Source organism: Coregonus lavaretus (assembly GCF_964263955.1).
Source record: "Coregonus lavaretus genome assembly, chromosome: 5".
Classification (NCBI taxonomy): domain Eukaryota; kingdom Metazoa; phylum Chordata; class Actinopteri; order Salmoniformes; family Salmonidae; genus Coregonus; species Coregonus lavaretus.
Window position 1 is genome coordinate 13,361,356 of NC_139992.1, and position 23,951 is coordinate 13,385,306.

The following is a 23,951-nucleotide window of genomic DNA, read 5'->3' on the forward strand; positions in this document are numbered from 1 at the left end:
AATCGAAAAGAATTGTAATCTCATTCATAACATGTACTGTATGTACAGTATGGAATGTATTTGTCATTTCAAGGATTATCTCAACAACCCTCAGTGTCTGTCCTTCAAATTCAATTCCTGAAATGTTTTAGTACAGATCACATATAGATGCACTGTGACAGTGTGTGTGTGTGTGTGTGTTTGCAGACAGTGCTCTTTCTCCCAGCTCATTCCCCTGTGTGTCTCATCTCTGTCCTTTAGGGCCAGTTTCCCGGAGCCTCTCTCTGAAGTATGGTGGCTCATACTGCAGCCATGCCGGACGTGAAGGCCCCTCCACCATGTGACTACCCCTCAGCGGGCTGTTCCCCCGGCCAAGGCCACGGCCTCGCGGGCTACACCTGCACCGCTGGTCTCACCATGGATCTGGAGCCTTGCCTTAGCCTCACTGACTTCCCCCTGCCCCAACCCCTCTCTGGCTTCAGAGGCCACAGCGTACCCTGCTACCCGCCCTACCCTGGCCAGTGCCCCTTCATACCCCGGTCTAACAGCAGTGCATTGCTCACTAACCTGGGGCTCCGGTACTGCTCCACCAACAGTGTGCAGCACCCAGCCAGAGGTCCTGACTCTGGGCTGGGGTTGGGGTCAGGGTTAGGCCTGGGGCCCAACCCAAGGCCCTATTGGAACATGAACCAAGGCTGTGGAACTAGACTCTACCGCAGCATGGAGAACCTGAACTGGAGTAATTCTATGTCTGAACCAGGCCTCTACTGTTCCCCATATAGCGCCCCCTACAGGGGCAGTGTGGACAGTGGGTTCATCTTCCGCTGCACTGCTACCAGCCACTGGTACGATGGGCCCCCGGAGGGGACAGGGCCCCAGGGCTATGGTCCTGAGAGCCTGGCTTTCTACCCCCAACCCCGCCTGGGGAGGGGTTTGGGGGGGTTGGGGAGGAAGGAGCTGCCCCTCTTCCCCCAGTGGCTGTTCCCCGGCGCAGATGACTGGGGGGTGAACGCTACCACCAATGCCAGGAAGGGGCTAAGGGAGAAGCTCCGCCTCCAAAGCGCCCGATCGGCAGCGGAACCACTGAAGCCTCTTCGACCTCAAGTAACCCCAGGCAGTACCACTCCCATCCTGAGGGGGTGCTCAGAGAGGGACTCATCACCCCACCAGAGGTACGTTGGGAGACCCCTGTATGTCCGGCGCCTCACCAGCCCTGAGGAAATCAAACAGGAGGTTCTGAGACGCCTTCAGCTCCGCCGGCAGAACAGCACCCCCAACCTGTCCCTCCACGCCTCCCTGGAGACCCCTCAGACCCCGGACATGGCCATGTCCTTCACCACCGAGTCCATCTGTGTCACTGGGAGTAGTGCTGAGCTCATAGCCGAGCGTAAGAGGCCCCCCATGGGCCGCCTGCACATCCCTACCTTCGAGGAGTTTAAGAGGATGAGACAGAGAGAGGGAGAGAGTGGACAGACAGAGAGCAGGGGTAATGCTACTACAGTAACAACTAGAGACCAACAGCCAGAGACTGGTACAGGCAGCCAGAGCCCAGGGACAGGCAGAGACTGTAAGACTCAGACAGCCCCATTGGGACGGCGAGACTCTCATTCTGCCACTGTGAGAGAGAGGGAGGAGGAGAGGGGGAGCGAGGGGAGGAGAGGCAGTGGAGAGAGGGAGGAGAGGGGGAGTGTGGAGAGGAGAGGCAGTGGAGAGAGGGAGGAGAGGGGGAGCGAGGAGAGGAGAGGCAGTGGAGAGAGGGAGGAGAGGGGGAGCGTGGAGAGGAGAGGCAGCAGTGGAGAGGCCATGCAGAGTGACAGCTCCCCTGTGGCTCCTCCACCATACATCAGTGGAGAGGGGAGTGTGATGGTAGTGGAGCTGACTCCTACAGCCAGCACTTTGAAAACAGCCTCTCCCATCGTCACTGTTCCTACTCCCCAGCCAAAAGTCAGCATTCAGACCACAGTCTCTAACAAAGCTATATGTACAGGCCCTACTCCCCGCTCTCCCCTCCAGCCCTCCAGTAAGACCCAGGGGGAGGGGATCATGGATCATACCCAGGCCCAGGACAGCAGGCCTAGTGTGGGGCTCAGTGTGCCTCGGGCCTCCCAGGTCCCCTTCCCTCCTCCACACAGGGAGAGTGCTGAGGGCCCCTCCAGCTGCTGCCCAGCCCTGCTCCTGGACAGGACTGACCTCTCCAGCTATGGAGCCAAGATCTACAAGATGAAGGATGGGTTCATCGGCTCCGCCCTGGACCTCATCAAGAAGAGGTTAGTAAGCAGGTGAAGGTAAAGCTGAAGCTGAAGGGGCTGGGGGGAGACCATCACTAATTTGATCATCAATGGGATTCAGTCATGTACAATAATGAAGTGTTTATCTAACTCAGTTTGCCTTATTGCTTTGTGGAACCTACTGTATGTGCTTAGTAAGATGAAAGCCAAAGCTAATTGAATATCAGTTGGACCTTAGCCATGTAAAGAGATCATTAACAAGAAAAGAAAACTAGAATATTAAACACTAAATCTACCAGTTAATTTACTGCTAGTTTTCATTTAAGATGGATGCACATGCTTTTGCCAAAAAGCTTGTTTTGAAGCCTGCTTATGTTCTTTGATGGCAGAATTAGATCTAATGGCATGTGCTGTAGTGGTTTTTTGCAGGGGCGACATTAGTGTTAGTGTTGTTATTGATTTATCACAGCTTATTATGAACAGCTGTTACAGTTAACAGGGTTGGCTACCAGAGGAGGCTGTTGTGGCTGTGCCAGGGTCTCCCGTCTCCAGTCTGACACATCATTTCCATAGCAGACCCAACTGGGTTCAAATAGGATTTGTAATCTTTCACATACTTTGAGTGTTTGTCTTGAACCTGCCTGGAATGCCAGATGGATAGGTTGTGTAGTTTTGGGACAATTCATTGGTTCCATTGCGCCAGGGAAGTTCCAACAAGCACATATAAAGTATTTGAAAGATTTCAAATACAGTTTCAACCAAGGTCTGCTCCATAGGCTCACAGTCACAGGACAGCTGGTTGGCACTTCAGGTTGGCACCGCCACCCTCCTCCTCCCCCTCTCACTGTGGCAGCTGGTTTAGGCATACTGTTTGCTAAACAGATGAAGCCTCCAGTCTGGTGTGGTTAGGCAAATCAAGGAGAGATGTAGAGCCTGATTTGGCATTGTTCGTAGGCTGACAATCTAGCATTCACCCAGGCCAGCACACGACATCAGACTCAGACAGGCACGTGTCGCCTCAAGGCCTTCCCACACTGTACGTCGGATTCAGTCTTTTACGATTATTACATGTCACACTGTGCAATGTCACCAAATTAAAATCTTGATATCAACCTGGCCAGATTGTACGATTTGCTTCAGTTCTGTTGTCACATTCTGCGATTGGCTTGCGAGGCTATGTCAGCAGACGTAGGCTACGTCAGCCGACTTACATGCTGACTAGACCGGGCACGCGCGTGCACCATCGCACGCATGTCCATCCACACCAGACGCGATCAGGACACGCAGGTTGAAATATCAAAACGAGCTCTGAACCAACTATATTAATTTGGGGACAGGTCGAAAACGCATGAAACATTCATGGCAATTTAGCTAGCTTGGTTTTATGGCGGACTATAACCCAAAAAGGTGTATTGCCGCAAACCAACTGGACGGGTTGAAACCAAAACAAGGTAAAAAGAAAATCCATACGTGATAGGGAAACTAACTTAATCCACCCAAATAAAAATAGTACATTGACAAAACAAAACAAAACTCCCATTCTCCTCTCCCTTCTCAGGCTCTAGGGCCAGAGAGGGTGGTACGGCTTGTGACAATATTCCATGTAACTCCTTCGCCAATAAATCTTTCAGCCCCAGGAACCGCTCCGCCGCTTCCACAATGATTTCTATCTTCCTGGACCTTCTCTCCACCTTGGCAGTGCCATTTATCACCATAGCTATAAAGGCCACAAAGTCCACCTTCTTAACCTTTAAAATGTCAGGATCCTGCTGGTGAAAGGCAAACCCTGCAGCCTGCAGTGAAGGCCTATCCACCACCATGGACTCTTCAAGTGCATCATTCAAACCCTCAACCCTTTTAACAGCTGCTGCATATGATATCCTCTGGATAGCCCTGACTTTGGCCACCTCCTTCTCTTTCACCCTTGTGGGTCATTCCAAAGACGTGGCTTCATGGTTCCCACCACAATTGCAACATGTCACATTTTCATCACTTTTATAACACATAATATGATCTTTTCCACAACTTGGACATCTCAGCTTCTCCCTTCTACAAACACTTGAAACATGACCAAAAGTTTTACAATGATCACACTGCATTGGTCTTGGGATAAATGCTCTGACTCTGTAGTTAATATCCCCTAACTGCACTTGAGTAGGGAGAGACTCCATATCAAAAAACTAAAGAACAGATAGACTATTTTTCTTCATTCATTTCTTCATCCCACGTGCATCAATCACTCCAGGAATATTTTTCATCTCTTCAACATCTACTTCCCACGAGACGCCAGATATAACCCCCTTGAGGGGTGCCCTGTTCCTAAGAGACAAACACGACACTTCAAACTTATCAAATCGGGTGAGACGCAACACACGTTTCTTCTGATCCTCAGAAGCACACAAAAATCAAAACCAGCCTGCCTCTCGTGAACCTCACAGCCTTCACTCTACTCAGCACTCTCTCTACCAGTTTGGATATCTCAAATGGATTCCTCAAGATTGGTAATTCGATCAGCTGTTCCTCATTTACAAACCGTACTCCTACAAGATACGAAGTGACATTCTCATCACTGTACTCTACTTTGCTCTGTTTTCCTATATTTTGGACAATATTCCAATACTCCTTGATTCGAGTGGCGCAGTGGTCTAAGGCTGTGCCACTGTGCCACTAGAGATCCTGGTTCAAATCCAGGCTCTGTCGTAGCCGGCCGCGACCGGGAGACCCATGGGGCGGTGCACAATTGGCCCAGGGTAGGGGAGGGAATGGCCGGCAGGGATGTAGCTCAGTTGGTAGAGCATGGCGTTTGCAACGCCAGGGTTGTGGGTTCGATTCCCACGGGGGGCCAGTATAAATAATGTATGCACTCACTAACTGTAAGTCGCTCTGGATAAGAGCGTCTGCTAAATTACTCAAATGTAAAATGTACTGCCATTAGATTCAGAATCCCTTCATCATCCTCTTCCGCCATCTTTTTTCCCTCTGTCTCCCGAGCGTCCCCAGTTGAATTTTGGGATTTTTTCTCAGTTCATCTTTCAATCACCCACGTGGGTATATGCTCCTAAAAACCAATGAGGAGATGGGAGAGGCGGGACTTGCAACGCATCAAGTGTAAAAATGTGTTATATTTTAACGCCTGGCTACCCAGATGCTTGTTGACGCGCGCGAGCGAGCGGTGTATGTGTACATTGATTTTGCAGCACGCAGCGGGAGCGGTGGTCAGCATGTTAGGTTACGCCAACTGCAGCAGTGTATTTGATCTGCGTATGTGCCAGCACCAGCAGCGCAAAACTCCCCCTATGCTTATGCGGAAGTGAAGTGAGTTCTGAAAAACTGAAAGTTTGCATCTTATAAATAAGTTTCACATACAAACTTTATATGTCCGACATCAGAATCAAAAAGCTTCCAAAAAATACCATGGTTGTTGTGGTAGAACATTTATTTTGATTTGCGATTTTGGGCATTGATCAAAATCCCATAATGTAGCCTGATTTCAGATGTGTAAACAAGATTATTAGGGAAATCGTTCTTCTTGCAAAGCATGTAAACGTTTAATCAAACTATTATATTAATCTGATTATTCACATTATTCGTATTATTGTGTGCATACGCAGAGCTAACTGTGTTCCTATTCATCACTAGACACAGTACACGATAAAAGCTCATTTCTGACACTGCCAGAACTTTGTCAGAGCCTACGACTGCCCGCACATAGTGGTACTTAATCGGCAGACCTAGAGCCTGTCACATTGAACGAGCCAAGACGTCCGAAAATCGTTTATGACCTAAGAATTTGCCCACGACGTGGACATTTTGTCTGGGATGGCTAAAATCGTACAGTCTGTGCGGGCCTTTAGACACGGTGAAGATTTGTTCTGAGATCTTATGGTTCTTATGGTGTATAACAGGCTCAGGACAAGGTGTAGTATACTAGAGAAGAGTTATAGGATTGTAAGTGTCAGTGGTGACCATGAGAGGAATGGATAGCCTTGTATTCTTATTTTTGTGTGTTATAAATGGCTCACTCTCTGACAGTCAGTCAGGCTGCTCCACTGTGTCTGTCACCTCTCCCCCATAGATATCACTGTGTCTGTCACCTCTCCCCCATAGATATCACTGTGTCTGTCACCTCTCACCCATATATATCACTGTGTCTGTCACCTCTCACCCATAGATATCACTGTGTCTGTCACCTCTCACCCATAGATATCACTGTGTCTGTCACCTCTCACCCATAGATATCACTGTGTCTGTCACCTCTCACTCATAAATATCACTGTGTCTGTCACCTCTCACCCATAGATATCACTGTGTCTGTCACCTCTCACCCATAAATATCACTGTGTCTGTCACCTCTCACTCATAAATATCACTGTGTCTGTCACCTCTCACTCATAAATATCACTGTGTCTGTCACCTCTCACTCATAAATATCACTGTGTCTGTCAACTTTCACCCATAGATATCACTGTGTCTGTCACCTCTCACCCTAAATATCACTGTGTCTGTCACCTCTCACCCATAGATATCACTGTGTCTGTCACCTCTCACACATAGATATCACTGTGTCTGTCACCTCTCACCCATAGATATCACTGTGTCTGTCACCTCTCACCCTAAATAGCACTGTGTCTGTCACCTCTCACCCATAAATATCACTGTGTCTGTCACCTCTCACCCATAGATATCACTGTGTCTGTCACCTCTCACACATAGATATCACTGTGTCTGTCACCTCTCACCCATAGATATCACTGTGTCTGTCACCTCTCACCCAAAGATATCACTGTGTCTGTCACCTCTCCCCCATAGATATCACTGTGTCTGTCACGTCTCCCCCATAGATATCACTGTGTCTGTCACCTCTCCCCCATAGATATCACTGTGTCTGTCACCTCTCCCCCATAGATATCACTGTGTCTGTCACCTCTCACCCATAGTTATCACTGTGTCTGTCACCTCTCACCCATAGATATCACTGTGTATGTCGCCTCTCACTCATAAATATCACTGTGTCTGTCACCTCTCACCCATAGATATCACTGTGTCTGTCACCTCTCACCCATAAATATCACTGTGTCTGTCACCTCTCACTCATAATTATCACTGTGTCTGTCACCTCTCACCCATAGATATCACTGTGTCTGTCACCTCTCACCCATAGATATCACTGTGTCTGTCACCTCTCACCCATAGATATCACTGTGTCTGTCACCTCTCACCCATAGATATCACTGTGTCTGTCACCTCTCACCCATAGATATCACTGTGTCTGTCACCTCTCACCCATATATATCACTGTGTCTGTCACCTCTCACCCATAAATATCACTGTGTCTGTCACCTCTCACTCATAAATATCACTGTGTCTGTCACCTCTCACTCATAAATATCACTGTGTCTGTCACCTCTCAGCCATATATATCACTGTGTCTGTCACCTCTCACCCATAAATATCACTGTGTCTGTCACCTCTCACCCATATATATCACTGTGTCTGTCACCTCTCACCCAAAGATATCACTGTGTCTGTCACCTCTCCCCCATAGATATCACTGTGTCTGTCACCTCTCACCCATAGATATCACTGTGTCTGTCACCTCTCACCCATAGATATCACTGTGTCTGTCACCTCTCACCCATAGATATCACTGTGTCTGTCACCTCTCACCCATAAATATCACTGTGTCTGTCACCTCTCACTCATAAATATCACTGTGTCTGTCACCTCTCACCCATAGATATCACTGTGTCTGTCACCTCTCACCCATAAATATCACTGTGTCTGTCACCTCTCACTCATAAATATCACTGTGTCTGTCACTTCTCACTCATAAATATCACTGTGTCTGTCAACTCTCACCCATAGATATCACTGTGTCTGTCACCTCTCCCCCTAAATATCACTGTGTCTGTCACCTCTCACCCATAGATATCACTGTGTCTGTCACCTCTCACCCATAGATATCACTGTGTCTGTCACCTCTCCCCCATAGATATCACTGTGTCTGTCACCTCTCACCCATAGATATCACTGTGTCTGTCACCTCTCACCCATAGATATCACTGTGTCTGTCACCTCTCCCCCATAGATATCACTGTGTCTGTCACGTCTCCCCCATAGATATCACTGTGTCTGTCACCTCTCACCCATAGATATCACTGTGTCTGTCACCTCTCACCCATAGATATCACTGTGTCTGTCACCTCTCACCCATAGTTATCACTGTGTCTGTCACCTCTCACCCATAGATATCACTGTGTCTGTCACCTCTCACCCATAAATATCACTGTGTCTGTCACCTCTCACTCATAAATATCACTGTGTCTGTCACCTCTCACTCATAAATATCACTGTGTCTGTCACCTCTCAGCCATATATATCACTGTGTCTGTCACCTCTCACCCATAAATATCACTGTGTCTGTCACCTCTCACCCATATATATCACTGTGTCTGTCACCTCTCACCCAAAGATATCACTGTGTCTGTCACCTCTCACCCATAGATATCACTGTGTCTGTCACCTCTCCCCCATAGATATCACTGTGTCTGTCACCTCTCACCCATAGATATCACTGTGTCTGTCACCTCTCCCCCATAGATATCACTGTGTCTGTCACGTCTCACCCATAGATATCACTGTGTCTGTCACCTCTCACCCATAAATATCACTGTGTCTGTCACCTCTCACTCATAAATATCACTGTGTCTGTCACCTCTCACCCATAGATATCACTGTGTCTGTCACCTCTCACCCATAAATATCACTGTGTCTGTCACCTCTCACTCATAAATATCACTATGTCTGTCACTTCTCACTCATAAATATCACTGTGTCTGTCAACTCTCACCCATAGATATCACTGTGTCTGTCACCTCTCCCCCTAAATATCACTGTGTCTGTCACCTCTCACCCATAGATATCACTGTGTCTGTCACCACTCACCCATAGATATCACTGTGTCTGTCACCTCTCCCCCATAGATATCACTGTGTCTGTCACCTCTCACCCATAGATATCACTGTGTCTGTCACCTCTCACCCATAAATATCACTGTGTCTGTCACCTCTCACTCATAAATATCACTATGTCTGTCACTTCTCACTCATAAATATCACTGTGTCTGTCAACTCTCACCCATAGATATCACTGTGTCTGTCACCTCTCCCCCTAAATATCACTGTGTCTGTCACCTCTCACCCATAGATATCACTGTGTCTGTCACCACTCACCCATAGATATCACTGTGTCTGTCACCTCTCCCCCATAGATATCACTGTGTCTGTCACCTCTCACCCATAGATATCACTGTGTCTGTCACCTCTTACCCATAGATATCACTGTGTCTGTCACCTCTCCCCCATATATATCACTGTGTCTGTCACATCTCCCCCATAGATATCACTGTGTCTGTCACCTCTCCCCCATAGATATCACTGTGTCTGTCACCTCTCACCCATAAATATCACTGTGTCTGTCACCTCTCACCCATATATATCACTGTGTCTGTCACCTCTCACCCATAGATATCACTGTGTCTGTCACCTCTCACCCATAGATATCACTGTGTCTGTCACCTCTCACCCATAGATATCACTGTGTTTGTCACCTCTCACTCATAAATATCACTGTGTCTGTCACCTCTCACCCATATATATCACTGTGTCTGTCACCTCTCACCCATATATATCACTGTGTCTGTCACCTCTCACTCATAAATATCACTGTGTCTGTCACCTCTCACCCATAGATATCACTGTGTCTGTCACCTCTCACCCATAGATATCACTGTGTCTGTCACCTCTCACCCATAGATATCACTGTGTCTGTCACCTCTCAACCATAGATACCACTGTGTCTGTCACCTCTCACCCATATATATCACTGTGTCTGTCACCTCTCACCCATAGATATCACTGTGTCTGTCACCTCTCACCCATAGATATCACTGTGTCTGAAAGAGGACAGAGGACAGGGGAAGGTTTAATAGTTTCTCATCTCCATACTGCTTATGAATTGCTATAATTTATGAGGTAGCTTTTATCAAGGGGTTTAATACATGTATGTAGGCTATTTTGTGCTAATATACAGTATGTTCATATTCTAACATACAATATATTCTTAGTAGGTTTTAATTTGACCTCTGTTAGCTGTGAGCTGTGTGAATATTTTAATAGCATAAAGTTGGTCATTAAAAATGTGTAATTTTCTAAGGGTATGCATGCACCCCGAGCTTCTAGTTTTAACCAGTCTAAACTCCACTAAACGCTCCTCAGTGTCCCATACAGGCTTGCAATCTTGATGGCTATCGAACTGTGGCTAGTCTGATGGCTTTTTCACCAGGCAACTACAATGCTATTCCCATGTATTATACTGTAGTGTACAGCTGATGGGATGGTGGAGCAGGAATCTATTAACGGGAAGTTCTGGAACAGTGCTCTTGGGTGTGCTTAAGCTCTGGGCTCTCAATTTCCTAATGACAAATACACACGTTATGGTTTTAATGTCCTATTTTCCCCTAACAGGGACTTTAATATTTAAACATGAATGGAGAGATTGATTAGGCCCACTAATGTATTTAGAATGTATGGATTCATACAAACATACAGTATATATGACGGCTATATGGCGACTATATACTAATTTAAATGTCACATTGTACCGCAGGCAGGGACATGTGATATACACAGTCTGTAGGCTAACAAATTAAGTTCCAGGTTATTACCCCAAATGCATCATACAGGCTGACAGGTAATATCTGGAAGGAAAGATTTTAATGACAGTTATTCCAACTGGAAGGAAACGCCGGCAGCAGCTTCTGTTTATTGCCTCTTTCTAGGCTGCGTCGCAAATGGTACCCTACGCATTCCCTACATAGTGCAGTACTTTTGACCAGAGCCCTATGGGCCTTGATATAAAGTAGTGCACTATATAGGAAATAGGGTGCCATTTGGGATGCAGACCTAAAGAAGGAGCATGTTAATTATCCCGTGTAGCCCCTGGCACCTGCACCATCTGAAGATTCGGGGGCAGAGTTCTTTTTTGTTGCTTTGTTGCATTTTAAAGACTTCAGAACCACTAGTGAGTGTTGCTAATGGGTAGGTCAATTGTGTGTGTGTGTGTGCCTGCGTGTGTGTGTGTCGTGTAGCTCAGTTGGTAGAGCATGGCGCTTGCAGTGCCAGGGTTGTGGGTTCGATTCCCACGGGGGACCAGTACGAACAAAGTATGAAAATTTATGCACTCACTACTGTACACTCGCTCTGGATAAGAGTGTATGCTAAATTACTAAAATGTAAATGTATAAAGTGTGTGCAGGTGTGTGTGTTTTCTCTGATTAGTGTGTGACGGCGGTGCAGTCAGATCTTCCTCTGGCCTGAGACGTCAGCAGGTGGAACTGTGGATTATTTGTATGCTAATGACGGGTCCATGACGAGCTGAGATGGAGGCTTCAGACAAATACAGCACAGAGTTGTGTAACAGGCCAATTAATAGAGGAGACGTCATGCAAATTCACGGAGGAGATGTTATTCTACATGACAGACCAGAGAGAGATGGCAGTAGAGCAGGTTAAAGGAGGCTAGAGAGACAGGATGACTATGTAAACGTGATAAATAATGACTTTCACACATTGATGATTGACAAAAATGATTTAAATGTAGAATATTGATTAGCGTTCTATTTACATCCCTGACCAAATAGCTAGGCTATTTTCGTGTCATAGAAAAATTGATCTTTGGGAAGGAAATTGAGATTTTTGTCCGTCTAGTGCAGTCAATCACAATGTGACGTGAACGGACACCATGATTGTGGCAGGCAGACTGGTCTGTTCTCATGTTCATTCTGCAGCTAACTCATACTATGTGTGTGCATGCGTGTGTGTGTGTGTGCTCGGAGCATGTCTGGTCGGCACACAAAGGAACCAGAGAGGTGCAGACAGACAGACAGATGTATGATGCAGGTAGAGAGAGAGCTGTGGTGTGGAGCGAGGGAGGGAGGCAGCCTCCTGCCCTGTGGTCCATGTGGTGTGGAGCGAGTGAGGGAGGCAGCATCCTGCCCTGTGGTCCATGTGGTGTGGAGCGAGGGAGGGAGGCAGCATCCTGCCCTGTGGTCCATGTGGTGTGGAGCGAGGGAGGGAGGCAGCATCCTGCCCTGTGGTCCATGTGGTGTGGAGCGAGTGAGGGAGGCAGCATCCTGCCCTGTGGTCCATGTGGTGTGGAGCGAGGGAGGGAGGCAGCATCCTGCCCTGTGGTCCATGTGGTGTGGAGCGAGGGAGGGAGGCAGCATCCTGCCCTGTGGTCCATGTGGTGTGGAGCGAGGGAGGGAGGCAGCATCCTGCCCTGTGGTCCATGTGGTGTGGAGCGAGGGAGGGAGGCAGCATCCTGCCCTGTGGTCCATGTGGTGTGGAGCGAGGGAGGGAGGCAGCATCCTGCCCTGTGGTCCATCATGTGGTCCAGGAGTTCAGGTGTTAATGGGAATTGATGCGTCTCATTACCCAGTCCCTGAGCCCCTCTGCTGCGGAGAGAAAGGAGAAGAGAGGGGGGTCGGTCCCTGGAGAGGTGGAGGGGAAGTGGAGGAAGGGAGGATGAAAACTGAATGATTTGAATTGTGTGATGAGAGGAGAGGTGCCAGGAATCATAATTCCATCCTCTGCCGTTCTGCCTCCTCTAACACCCCTCCTCACCCCCCCCCTCGCTCTCTCTCTCCCTTTCTCTCTCTCCTTCTCTCTCTCTCTCTCCCTTTCTCTCTATCTCTCCATCCATCCCTCTCTCTCTCTCTCTCTCTCTCCCTTTTTCTTTCTCTCTCTCTCTCTCTCTCTCTCTCTCTCTCTCTCTCTCTCTCTCTCTCTCTCTCTCTCTCTCTCTCTCTCTCTCTCTCTCCCTTACTCCCCCTCCCTCTCCCTCCTTCTCTCTCTGTCTCCAGCTGCAGTGCAGAGATTGTAGCGGTGGAGGCCCCCGTCAGGCTGTCAGGTGACCAGGACGACAGCACTAACATCGCTCCCCCACCAGATTGTCAATCCTCCACCGTCTCCATGACAACCGCGGCGGCCTGTGGAGAGGAGGCTTGCGACGAGCCTGCAGCAGCAGGAGGAGGAGAGGAACTAGCTGCAGAATGCGTAAGGAGAATCTCTCCCCCCCCCCCCTCTCTCTCTCTCTCTTTCTCTCTCCTTCACCACATCTTTATTCATTTTCATTTTTGAACCCTCTCTCTCTTTTACTCTGTCTGTCTCTCACTCAATATGCTGGAGACAGTGGTGGGCTGTAGCACGCACACAGACAGGCGCATGTGAGGATGGTTAGAACAGAACAGAACAGAGGGACTGCGTATCCAGGCAGGCAGGCAGCAGACACACACACACAGAGCCAGGCAGAGGTCTGTGATGAGCCACTGACAACCGCAGGCAGGCAGGCATGCAGCTACAGCCTCAGCGTCTTCCTCCCAGCTCAGCTCTGCGTCTGCCTGGGAACAGGACTCAGCAGAGAGGGAGGATTAAAGAGCAGGTTCATGGTGGTAACTGACGGGGCTTCTTCATCTCATCTGTGTGCTGTGCTGCTTGGCTTGCTCAGCTGTCTGTCCTCCTGTCCTCTCTGTGTGAAACGCAGCTACCCAGCTGCTAGCCGTCTGTCGGTAGCTGTCGGTGCATTGTGTTAATTTGTGCAATAATCCGACCAACACGTCTCTGCCTCTGCTGGGGTTGAGGTTACAGCATCAAGCATCACGTATCGACAACCAGGGTAGTTGGGTTTATGGCCGACAGTCCGTCATGTGTTTTGTATGAGGAAGGATGCTATAGGTGAGAACGAACGCTAACGTCATATATTCCACCATTGCTTTTTGCTCATAGCTCAGTCATTGTTGCTGTTGCATGCACCGGCTTATTTAATGCATGGAGAATGGCAGTGCATTTTTCCAGTCATGGCCAACCGCAATTCATTAATACCCCCATCCAACCGCGTCATTAATTATTCTGTGTGATACCTGAGCCCTAGCTACGTGTCTTATTTCCCGTCCTTGTCTTGTTGGATAGGACAACATACCACAATGCCCTTCGTTTTCAGCCACGGTCATGTTGTTTATCATGCGTAGGTCTGCAGCTATCTGTTGTTTTTCAAGCTGATGCTAGGAACCACAGAGTCTAGACTTTAGCAGTTTGGGGGCCGATCGATGATGACCTGTCAATCAATGAGCTGCTGTCATTCAGCTTTGTCGATCACTAATGATGCTGAATGAGCATCTGTAGAGAGGTGAGGAGTCAGGGGGTCACCCTGTCAGTCTGATGACCTTTCACCTGATCTTTAGTTCCATGATGAGGCCCACCAAGATGTATGCAGGAATAATTTGACCGACACCAAAGCAGTCAATGCAATCCATCCTTGAACAGCACCTAGCATTGGTGCCATTGTGTCAGGCTGAGAGAAACTCATAATGTTGTCTTGGGGTATTTCTAAAATCTCAAAGGCTTCCCTAGCATTCCCATTCCATTCCATGGCTTCCCTAGCATTCCCATTCCATTCCAAGGCTTCCCAAGTCATTCCGTGAAGGAAACAGATATGTGCCCTTGGTCTGTCTGTCTGAGTACGTACAACATTGACAGCCTCTCAGAGTCAAGGGTATCATATTAACAGTCTGTATCTCAGGATACTAAACACCATTTCATTAGTCAAACCTACCAGGTTCAGAATGGATCAATATCTGTTGAGATTGAGAGGGTGATGGCACCATTAGCAGGACTATTCTATGCTACAGAGCATGTTCTCAATGTGTTGTACAGCCAACCCACGTCCTATAGGCCTCTCACGTTACCATCTCCCTCTCACTCTGTCTCTAACACTCCATTGGCTCTTTCAGTTTCAGCCAATAGCAGGTGACATATTCAGTTGATTGACAGGTGTCTCTCCAATCAGCAGCACTCTGGCCTGGGCTGCAGGCGCTCCAGCTCGGACGCAGCCTATGAACCGGCCAAATCGGTAAGGGCCCAGCGCGAGTGCCGCCTCCGGCCCCACTACAGCGACCCCATGCCGGCCGATGCCACAAAGCGCAAACAGCTGGAGATGAAGATCGCTGCCGCTGCACGCCTCCACAGCCAGCGACGGGACAGGGACAGCGGTGGGTGGACTTACTGTACATGGTGTCTTGTCTCTATGCTGTATCTAGTGTTGTACAAACCAAATGTCCCTATGGGATGATACGGTGATGAGGTGTGTGTTTGAGTGTATGAATGAGTGGCCGCTATTCTAAAAAGGCATTAACATCGCAAAAGGAAAATATTGGAGTCTACTTTGTGTGCGAACCTACCTACTTTGTCATTGAACCCAACTCTAGTCCCCACATCCCTGTCCAGCCCATATTGAACATCCCTGTCCAGCCCATATCGTACATCCCTGTCCAGCCCATATCGTACATCCCTGTCCAGCCCATATCGTACATCCCTGTCCAGCCCATATCGAACATCCCTGTCCAGCCCATATCGAACATCCCTGTCCAGCCCATATCGAACATCCCTGTCCAGCCCATATCGTACATCCCTGTCCAGCCCATATCGAACATCCCTGTCCAGCCCATATCGTACATCCCTGTCCAGCCCATATCGAACATCCCTGTCCAGCCCATATCGTACATCCCTGTCCAGCCCATATCGTACATCCCTGTCCAGCCCATATCGAACATCCCTGTCCAGCCCATATCGTACATCCCTGTCCAGCCCATATCGAACATCCCTGTCCAGCCCATATCGTACATCCCTGTCCAGCCCATATCGAACATCCCTGTCCAGCCCATATCGTACATCCCTGTCCAGCCCATATCGTACATCCCTGTCCAGCCCATATCGTACATACATATCGTGGTCCTCTGTAGCTCAGCTGGTAGAGCACAGCGCTTGTAATGCCAAGGTAGTGGGTTCGATCCCCGGGACCACCCATACACAAAAAAAAAATGTATGCACGCATGACTGTAAGTCGCTTTGGATAAAAGCGTCTGCTAAATGGCATATTATTTTTATCCCTGTCCAGCCCATATCGTACATCCCTGTCCAGCCCATATCAAATATCAAGTCTTACTTCATCATAATCACACATTATCCTCAGGAATAGTCTTTCCTAACACTAACCTCTTCGGGGGTAATTCCCCTAATCAATCCTGACAACGCACCCTTCCACCCAACTACCCACACGATTCATTACACTCACCCTTCTCATCCTACTTACCCTTTGGGCAGTCTTCCCAGCGGCCTTGTCTGGCACGGAGCCCATGTTGTACAGGCACAGAGACTCTAACAATGAGCCAGGTTAAGAAACAAACACCCATACACACACATGAACCCAACCTCAGGCTATCGTGTCATGCCACAAATTGTATTATTCTTGACTGTGACCTCTCTTACTAAAGTGCTAGCTTTACATAATGGACCTCACAACTGCAGTGTGATTGTCTCTTTGCTATTGAAACAGCTGCCTCCAGGACAGTTAAGATCTTTCCGAGTCACTGCACTCATATTTAGAGCCTGAGCCCCCCTCGACTCTGTTCTCCTCCGATTGAGTGCACTGCAGCCAGCTGAATCAGTAACTAGCTATCGTGTGTGATTTTTAAATGGCATTTTTCAGAGGCCCTTACAGTAATTTACCCTAACATTTTAAGATTGGGCTTGTTTTGAATAGTAGAAGCCTATTTGTAGAAGCCTATTTAGTTTTGTGTCTTTTCGATACACTCTTAGAAAAAAAGGTGCTTGTGAAAGTATTCACCCCCCTTGGCATTTTTCCTATTTTGTTGCCTTACAACCTGGAATTAAAAAGGATTTTTTGGGGGGTTGTATCATTTGATTTACACAACATGCCTACCACTTTGAAGATGCTAAATATATTTTTTTGTGAAACAAACATGAAATAAGACAGAAAAACTGAAAACTTGAGCGTGGGAGGGAGGCAGCATCCTGCCCTGTGGTCCATTTGGTGTGGAGTGAGGTTCACTGGTTCATCCTTGGGAGCAATTTCCAAACGCCTGAAGGTACCATGTTCATCTGTACAAACAATAGTATGCAAGTATAAACACCATGGGACCACGCAGCCGTCATACCGCTCAGGAAGGAGACGCGTTCTGTCTCCTAGAGATGAACGTACTTTGGTGCGAAAAGTGCAAATCAATCCCAGAACAACAGTAAAGGACCTTGTGAAGATGCTGGAGGAACAGGTACAAAAGTATCTATATCCACAGTAAAACGAGTCCTATATCGACATAACCTGAAAGGCCGCTCAGCAAGGAAGAAGCCACTGCTCCAAAACCTGCCATAAAAAGCCAGACTACGGTTTGCAACTGCACATGGGGACAAAGATTGTACTTTTTGGAGAAATGTCCTCTGGTCTGATGAAACAAAAATATAACTTTTTGGCCATAATGACCATCGTTATGTTTGGAGGAAAAAGGGGGACCCTTGCAAGCCGAAGAACACCATCCCAACCGTGAAGCACGGGGGTGGCAGCATCATGCTGTGGGGGTGTTTGCTGCAGGAGGGACTGGTGCACTTCACAAAATAGATGGCATCATGAGGAAGGAAAATTATGTGGCTATATTTAAGCAACATCTCAAGACATCAGTCAGGAAGTTAAAGCTTGGTCGCAAATGGGTCTTCCAAATGGACAATGACCCCAAGCATACTTCCAAAGTTCTGGCAAAATGGGTTAAGGACAACAAAGTCAAGGTATTGGAGTGGCCATCACAAAGCCCTGATCTCAATCCTATTGAACATTTGTGGGCAGAACTGAAAAAGCGTGTGAAAGCAAGGAGGCCTACAAACCTGACTCAGTTACACCAGCTCTGTCAGGAGGAATGGGCCAAAATTCACCCAACTTATTATGGGAAGCTTGTGGAAGGCTACCCAAAACGTTTGACCCAAGTTAAACAATTTAAAGGCAATGCTACCAAATACTAATTGAGTGTATGTAAACTTCTGACCCACTGGGAATGTGATGAAAGAAATAAAAGCTGAAGTAAATCATTCTCTCTACTATTATTCTGACATTTTACATTCTTAAAATAAAGTGGTGATCCTAACTGACCTAAGACAGGGAATGTTTACTAGGATTAAATGTCAGGAATTGTGAAAAACTGAGTTTAAATGTATTTGGCTAAGGTGTATGTAAACTTCCGACTTCAACTGTATATACATTTTATGGACACAGTCAATTTTACAATAATTATATTTTGTTTGTTTTTACTCCTGAACTTCCTCTACCCTCAACCTCTCTGATCATTTTCATGATGTTCATCTGGTTTGCTTCTATATGCCATATCTTTAGGGAATATGTTAGTCAATATGCCATATTGGGCTGGGGGTAGATCAGCTTTAATACTTCAGATAGATTGTAACTTCCATCAATGTAATTGTCTGCACCACTTCCAATCCCCCATATGTATTTTTTTTTTTACTCAGTACTTTGTTGAAACACCTTTGGCAGCGATTACAGCCTCAAGTCTTCTTGGGTATGACGCTACAAGCTTGGCACACCTGTATTTGGGGAGTTTCTCCCATTCTTCTCTGCAGATCCTCTCAAGCTCTGTCAGGTTGGATGGGGAGCGTCGCTGCACAGCTATTTTCAGGTCTCTCCAAAGATGTTAGATCAGGTTCAAGGTGCTTAGTGTCGTTGTCCTGTTGGAAGGTGAACCTTCGCCCCAGTCTGAGTTCCTGAGCGCTCTGGAGCAGGTTTTCATCAAGGATCTCTCTGTACTTTGCTCCGTTTATCTTTCCCTCGATCCTGACTTGTCTCCTAGTCCCTGCCTCTGAAAAACATCCCACAGCATGATACTGCCACCACCACGCTTCACCGTAGGGATGCTGCCAGGTTTCCTCCAGATGTGACGCTTGGCATTCAGGCCAAAGAGTTCAATCTTGGTTTCATCAGACCAGATAATCTTGTTTTGTCCGGGTCTGAGAGTGCCTTTTGGTGCCTTTTTGGCAAACTCCAAGCGGGCTGTCATGTGCCTTTTACTGAGGAGTGGCTTCCGTCTGGCCACTCTACCATAAAGGCCCGATTGTTGGAGTGCTACAGAGATGGTTGTCTTCTGGAAGGTTTTCCCATCTCCACAGAGGAACTCTGGAGCTTCCTGACCAAGGCCCTTCCACCCCGATTGCTCAGTTTGGCCGGGCGGCTAGCTCTATGAAGGGTCTTGGTGCTTCCAAACTTCTGCCATTTAGGAATGATGGAGGCCACTGTGTTCTTGGGGACCTTCAATACTGCAGAAATGTTTTGGTACCCTTCCCCAGATCTGTGCCTCGACACGATCCTGTCTCGGAGCTCTAAGGACAATTCCTTCGACCTGATGGCTTGGTTTTTGCTCTGACATGTATTGTCAACTGTGGGACCTTATTTAGACAGGTGTGTGCCTTTTCCAAATAATGTCCAATCAATTGAATTTACCACAGGTGGACTCCAGTCAAGTTGTAGAAACATCTCAAGGATGATCAATGGAAACAGGATTCCCCTGAGCTCAATTGAGAGTCTCATAGAAAAGGGTCTGAATACTTATGTAAATAAGGTATTTCTGTTTTTTATTTTTAATAAATGTGCAAACATTTCTAAAAACCTGTTTTCGCTTTGCCATAATGGGGTATTGTGTGTAGATTGATGAGGAAAAAAATATAATTTAATCAATTTTAGAATAAGGCTGTAATGTAACAAAATGTGGAAAAAGGGAAGGGGTCTGAAGACTTTCCGAATGCACTGTGTCTGACTATGTAATCTATCTTTATAATTTAGCATTACAACAAAGTAATTAATGTTCTAGGATTGAAGGGAGGTCGGGAGGTCTCTTGTTCACTTAGTACAAAATAATTTGATGATTATGTCCCAACAGTATAACTAAAAGCCTACAACAGTTCACTTCTTAATAATTGTGTGACTAGTTTCTAACCTTTCTTCTTGTCTGTGTTTGTCCCACAGCTCCTGCCTCAGTGCGGGTCCGTTCCGAGCCCCGCGGTGTGGAGCGTCTAGGGAGTCTGGGTGTGACACGGGCTGGACAGCACCGCTGGAGCACCGTGAGCAGCCTCAGTGCCGACAGCGGCGTCGTGGGCCTGTGTGACGACCGCAACGATGACGATGAACCCCAGAGAGTACACCACAGCGGAGGAGCTGAGGTAGAACGGGTGGACAGCGGGATTGGACCCTGCCTTGCTCGCGGCTGGAAGAGACCTTCTGCCTCCCTCATGGCCTGGGAGGCCCAGAGACCCTGCCCAGACTGTGGCCAGAGAGATGGGCATGGGGTGGCCCGGACGGATGGGGAGGGGACCGGGATGTGTGAGCGCTGCTCCAAGCTGAGGACGGAGAGGAAGGAAGCTATCTTGGAGTTCCTGAACACTGAGTCAAGCTATGGGGAGGACCTGAGGATCATCAAGGAGGAGTTCTACTGCCCCATGCAGAGCGCCGGGCTGCTGAACTCAGAACAGCTGACAGTGGTGTTCAGCAATGTTCAGGAGCTCATAGACGTCAACGAACGCTTCACTGAACACCTGCAGGACAGCATCGACCAGGCCTTCGACCAGGTGAGTCAGATAGAACCAGGTGACCCTTCAGAAAAACAAATCACTCACATGTTATTCTTTATCAGTGGTCATTGAGTAGGTGATAAGCCTACTTCAGAAAGAACGCCAGTCTCTCATGTTATTCTATATCAGTGGTCATTGAGTAGGTGATAAGCCTACTTCAGAAAGAACGCCAGTCACTCATGTCATTCTATATCAGTGGTCATTGAGTAGGTGATAAGCCTACTTTAGAAAGAACACCAGTCACTCATGTTATTCTTTATCAGTGGTCATTGAGTAGGTGATAAGCCTACTTCAGAAAGAACGCCAGTCACTCATGTTATTCTTTATCAGTGGCCTGGTGATTAGTCAAAAAGCATAATTGATTTTTACTTAACTCAACATTAGTTTGGTATAAGTAATGTTGAAAAAGTGACACAGTGGCTTGTGGTTGCACTTTGGTTAATCTCTCATGTTAGCTAGCTAGCTAGTGTACACACGTTTTGGTTCTGAGATTACACTGTGGTCATACTATTGGCCTATAGAGATGTTCTAAATCTATGTTTATGCTTGTTCCCTTGCAGGGAGATGAGGACCTGCTAACAGTGTGCATTGGAGAGATGTTCCTGGAGTTTGTCAACATGCTGCCAGCCTTCCAGACGTACTGCCTGCAGCAGTCCACCTCAGTCAACATGCTCAACACCCTGGAGAAGGAGAAAGAACTGCTGAGGTAAAGACTGTGTAAAGTAACACTTCAAAGATCAAATCACATTTTATTGGTCCCGTACACATATTTTGCAGATGTTATCGCAGGTGCAGCAAAATGCTTGTTTCTAGCTCCAACAGTGCAGTAATACTGAACAATACAAAATGATACACACAAATTCCCAAAAAATTAAAATATGTGAACGAGCAATGTCCAGAATATAAATATATACACTATATATACAAAAGTATGTGGACACCCCTTCAATGCCAGGAGAATGCTACCTGTCCGAAAGCATAGTGCCAACTGTAAAGTTTGGTGGAGGAGAAATAATGGTATGTTCTGTTTTTCATGGTTCGGGCTAGGCCCCTTAGTTCCAGTGAAGTGAAATCTTAATGCTACAGCATACAAATCAAAAATCAAATTTGATTTGTCACATGCGCCGAATACAACCTTACAGTGAAATGCTTACTTACAAGCCCTTAACCAACAATGCAGTTTTAAGAAATGACATTCTAGATGATTCTCTGCTTCCAACTTTGTGGCAACAGTTTGGGGAAGGCCCTTTCCTGTTTCAGCATGACAATGCCCCAATGCACAAAGCGATGTCCATACAGAAATGGTTTGTCAAGATCGGTGTGGAAGAACTTGACTGGCCTGCACAGAGCCCTGACCTCAACACCATCGAACACCTTTGGAATGAATTGGAACTCCGACTGTGACTGACTTGTTGGAAAGGTGGCATCCTATGACGGTGCCACGTTGAAAGTGACTGAGCTCTTCAGTAAGGCCATTCTACTGGCAATGTTTGTCTATGGAGATTGCATGGCGCTGTGCTTGATTTTATACACCTGTCAGCAACGGGTGTGGCTGAAGTAGCCGAATCCACTAATTTGAAGGGGTGTCCACATACTTTTGTGTATATAGTGTAGAAGCTGATTTTCAGTCTCTCGGTCTCAGCTTTGATGCGCCTGTATAGATTTGGTAGTTTATACTGTACGGATACTTGCAGGATTTGATCAACTATTGTTTTCTGTATTATAGTTACAAATAAGGGAACTTTGGTTTTTATTTTTCCTTATTCAAGATCGAAATCAAGAGAAAATGAATGTGTTGTTTTGGAAATGTCCACGGACCAGAATTCTCTTCTGTGCTCTAAGAGCAGAAGAACGGTAACTTGGAACCCTAAGTTCCCACTACGCTGTGGTATTCTTAATGAAAGAGACAGAAGGTTATCATTAATTCATAACTGGACCTATTCTGAGAACAGTGCTGAAGTCATTATTATTTTTAGACCCAGGCAACTACATCACATCTCTGCCATAATGACTCAGCCTGTATTGTCTTGTGATTCCCACTGCTCTCAACTTTACAATTAGGTCTGAGACTCTCTTGTCTACGATCACAATTAAACAGTATGTTAATATCACTGTCTCTTTCCTTATCTCTCTTTCACTATCTCTCTCCCTCCCTCCCTCCATCCATCTCTCTCTCTCTCTCTCTCTCTCCCTCCTTCTCTCAGGATCTTCCTGGACGTGTCCCAGAATGACAACACAGCCCTGCGGCGTATGAACCTACGCTCCTTCCTCATGGCCCCCCTCCAGAGGGTCACCAAGTACCCCCTCCTGCTGAGCCGCATCAGCAAGGCCACCATGGAGTGCCACCCTGACCATGGCCGTCTCCGAGAGGCCAAGAGCCGCGTGGAGTCTCACCTAGAGCACATCAACATGAAGACCAAGCAGGAAGGAACCCTGACCTGGACTCTGCGTTCCTTCCGCCGCGACAGCCGCAAGAACCGCGAGGTCATCAACATCGAGATGCGGGAGATGTCTATGAAGACTGTGGGCTGGGCCAGGGAGAACACACGCTTCATCATGGAGGGGCCCCTGCAGCTCTCCCAGCCTGCAGACGGACAGTGGGTAAAGAAGGGCAGTAAAGGCCTCAAGTTCCAGAACGTCCAGAGTCTGTTGATGGTGCGTACTCAGCGGCCTGGTGAGGGGCTGTCTCAGACAGACGGCGAGGCCAAGGTGGAGCAGCAGGAGTACGGCGTGTGGGACGGTGTGCTGGTGCTCATCAAAGACAAGAGCAGTGGGAAGTTCACCGTGCTCAGAGAGCCCATCCGCCTGGCCAACTGTGTGGTGTCGGCCGACCCTGAATGCGAGGACACCTTTGAGGTGCTGGACATACGTAAGGAGGCCTTTGTTTTCAGGGCCTCAGACAAACCCCGCACGCAGCAGTGGTTCCGGCAAATCAAGAGGTATACCCGTGACCTGGGGCTGTGGAGGAAGAGGCGTAATGCGCTCCCCAATATTATGATGAACACAAACCAGGGCAGGTCCTGAGACTGAGCCCTGAGGAACACCTTTTCCCTGGCTGGATACCAGTGTAAATAGATGTACGACTACTGCAAAAAGAACTGACCATGGTTCTGGATGGTGAACCGATTTGTTTCTGAAGTTTTAAGGTGGGGTTTGTCTGAGGCTTGTGAGGTTCCATGTTATGATGAGGATAGCACTTTTTTCTAAGAAAA

General features: G+C 47.4%; 1 protein-coding gene across 1 annotated transcript; it reads left to right on the forward strand.

The window, feature by feature from the left end:
• Positions 1-291: 291 nt before the first annotated feature.
• arhgef49 (Rho guanine nucleotide exchange factor 49) lies at positions 292-23,763 on the forward strand (the record flags this gene model as incomplete). Its single annotated transcript, XM_084161042.1, has 7 exons — positions 292-1,596; positions 1,993-2,246; positions 13,128-13,320; positions 15,113-15,311; positions 20,138-20,736; positions 21,300-21,445; positions 22,944-23,763. The coding sequence occupies 7 exons, from the start codon at positions 292-294 to the stop codon at positions 23,761-23,763; spliced, it is 3,516 nt and encodes a 1,171-aa protein (XP_084017168.1).
• Between the last annotated feature and the right edge of the window lie 188 nt (positions 23,764-23,951).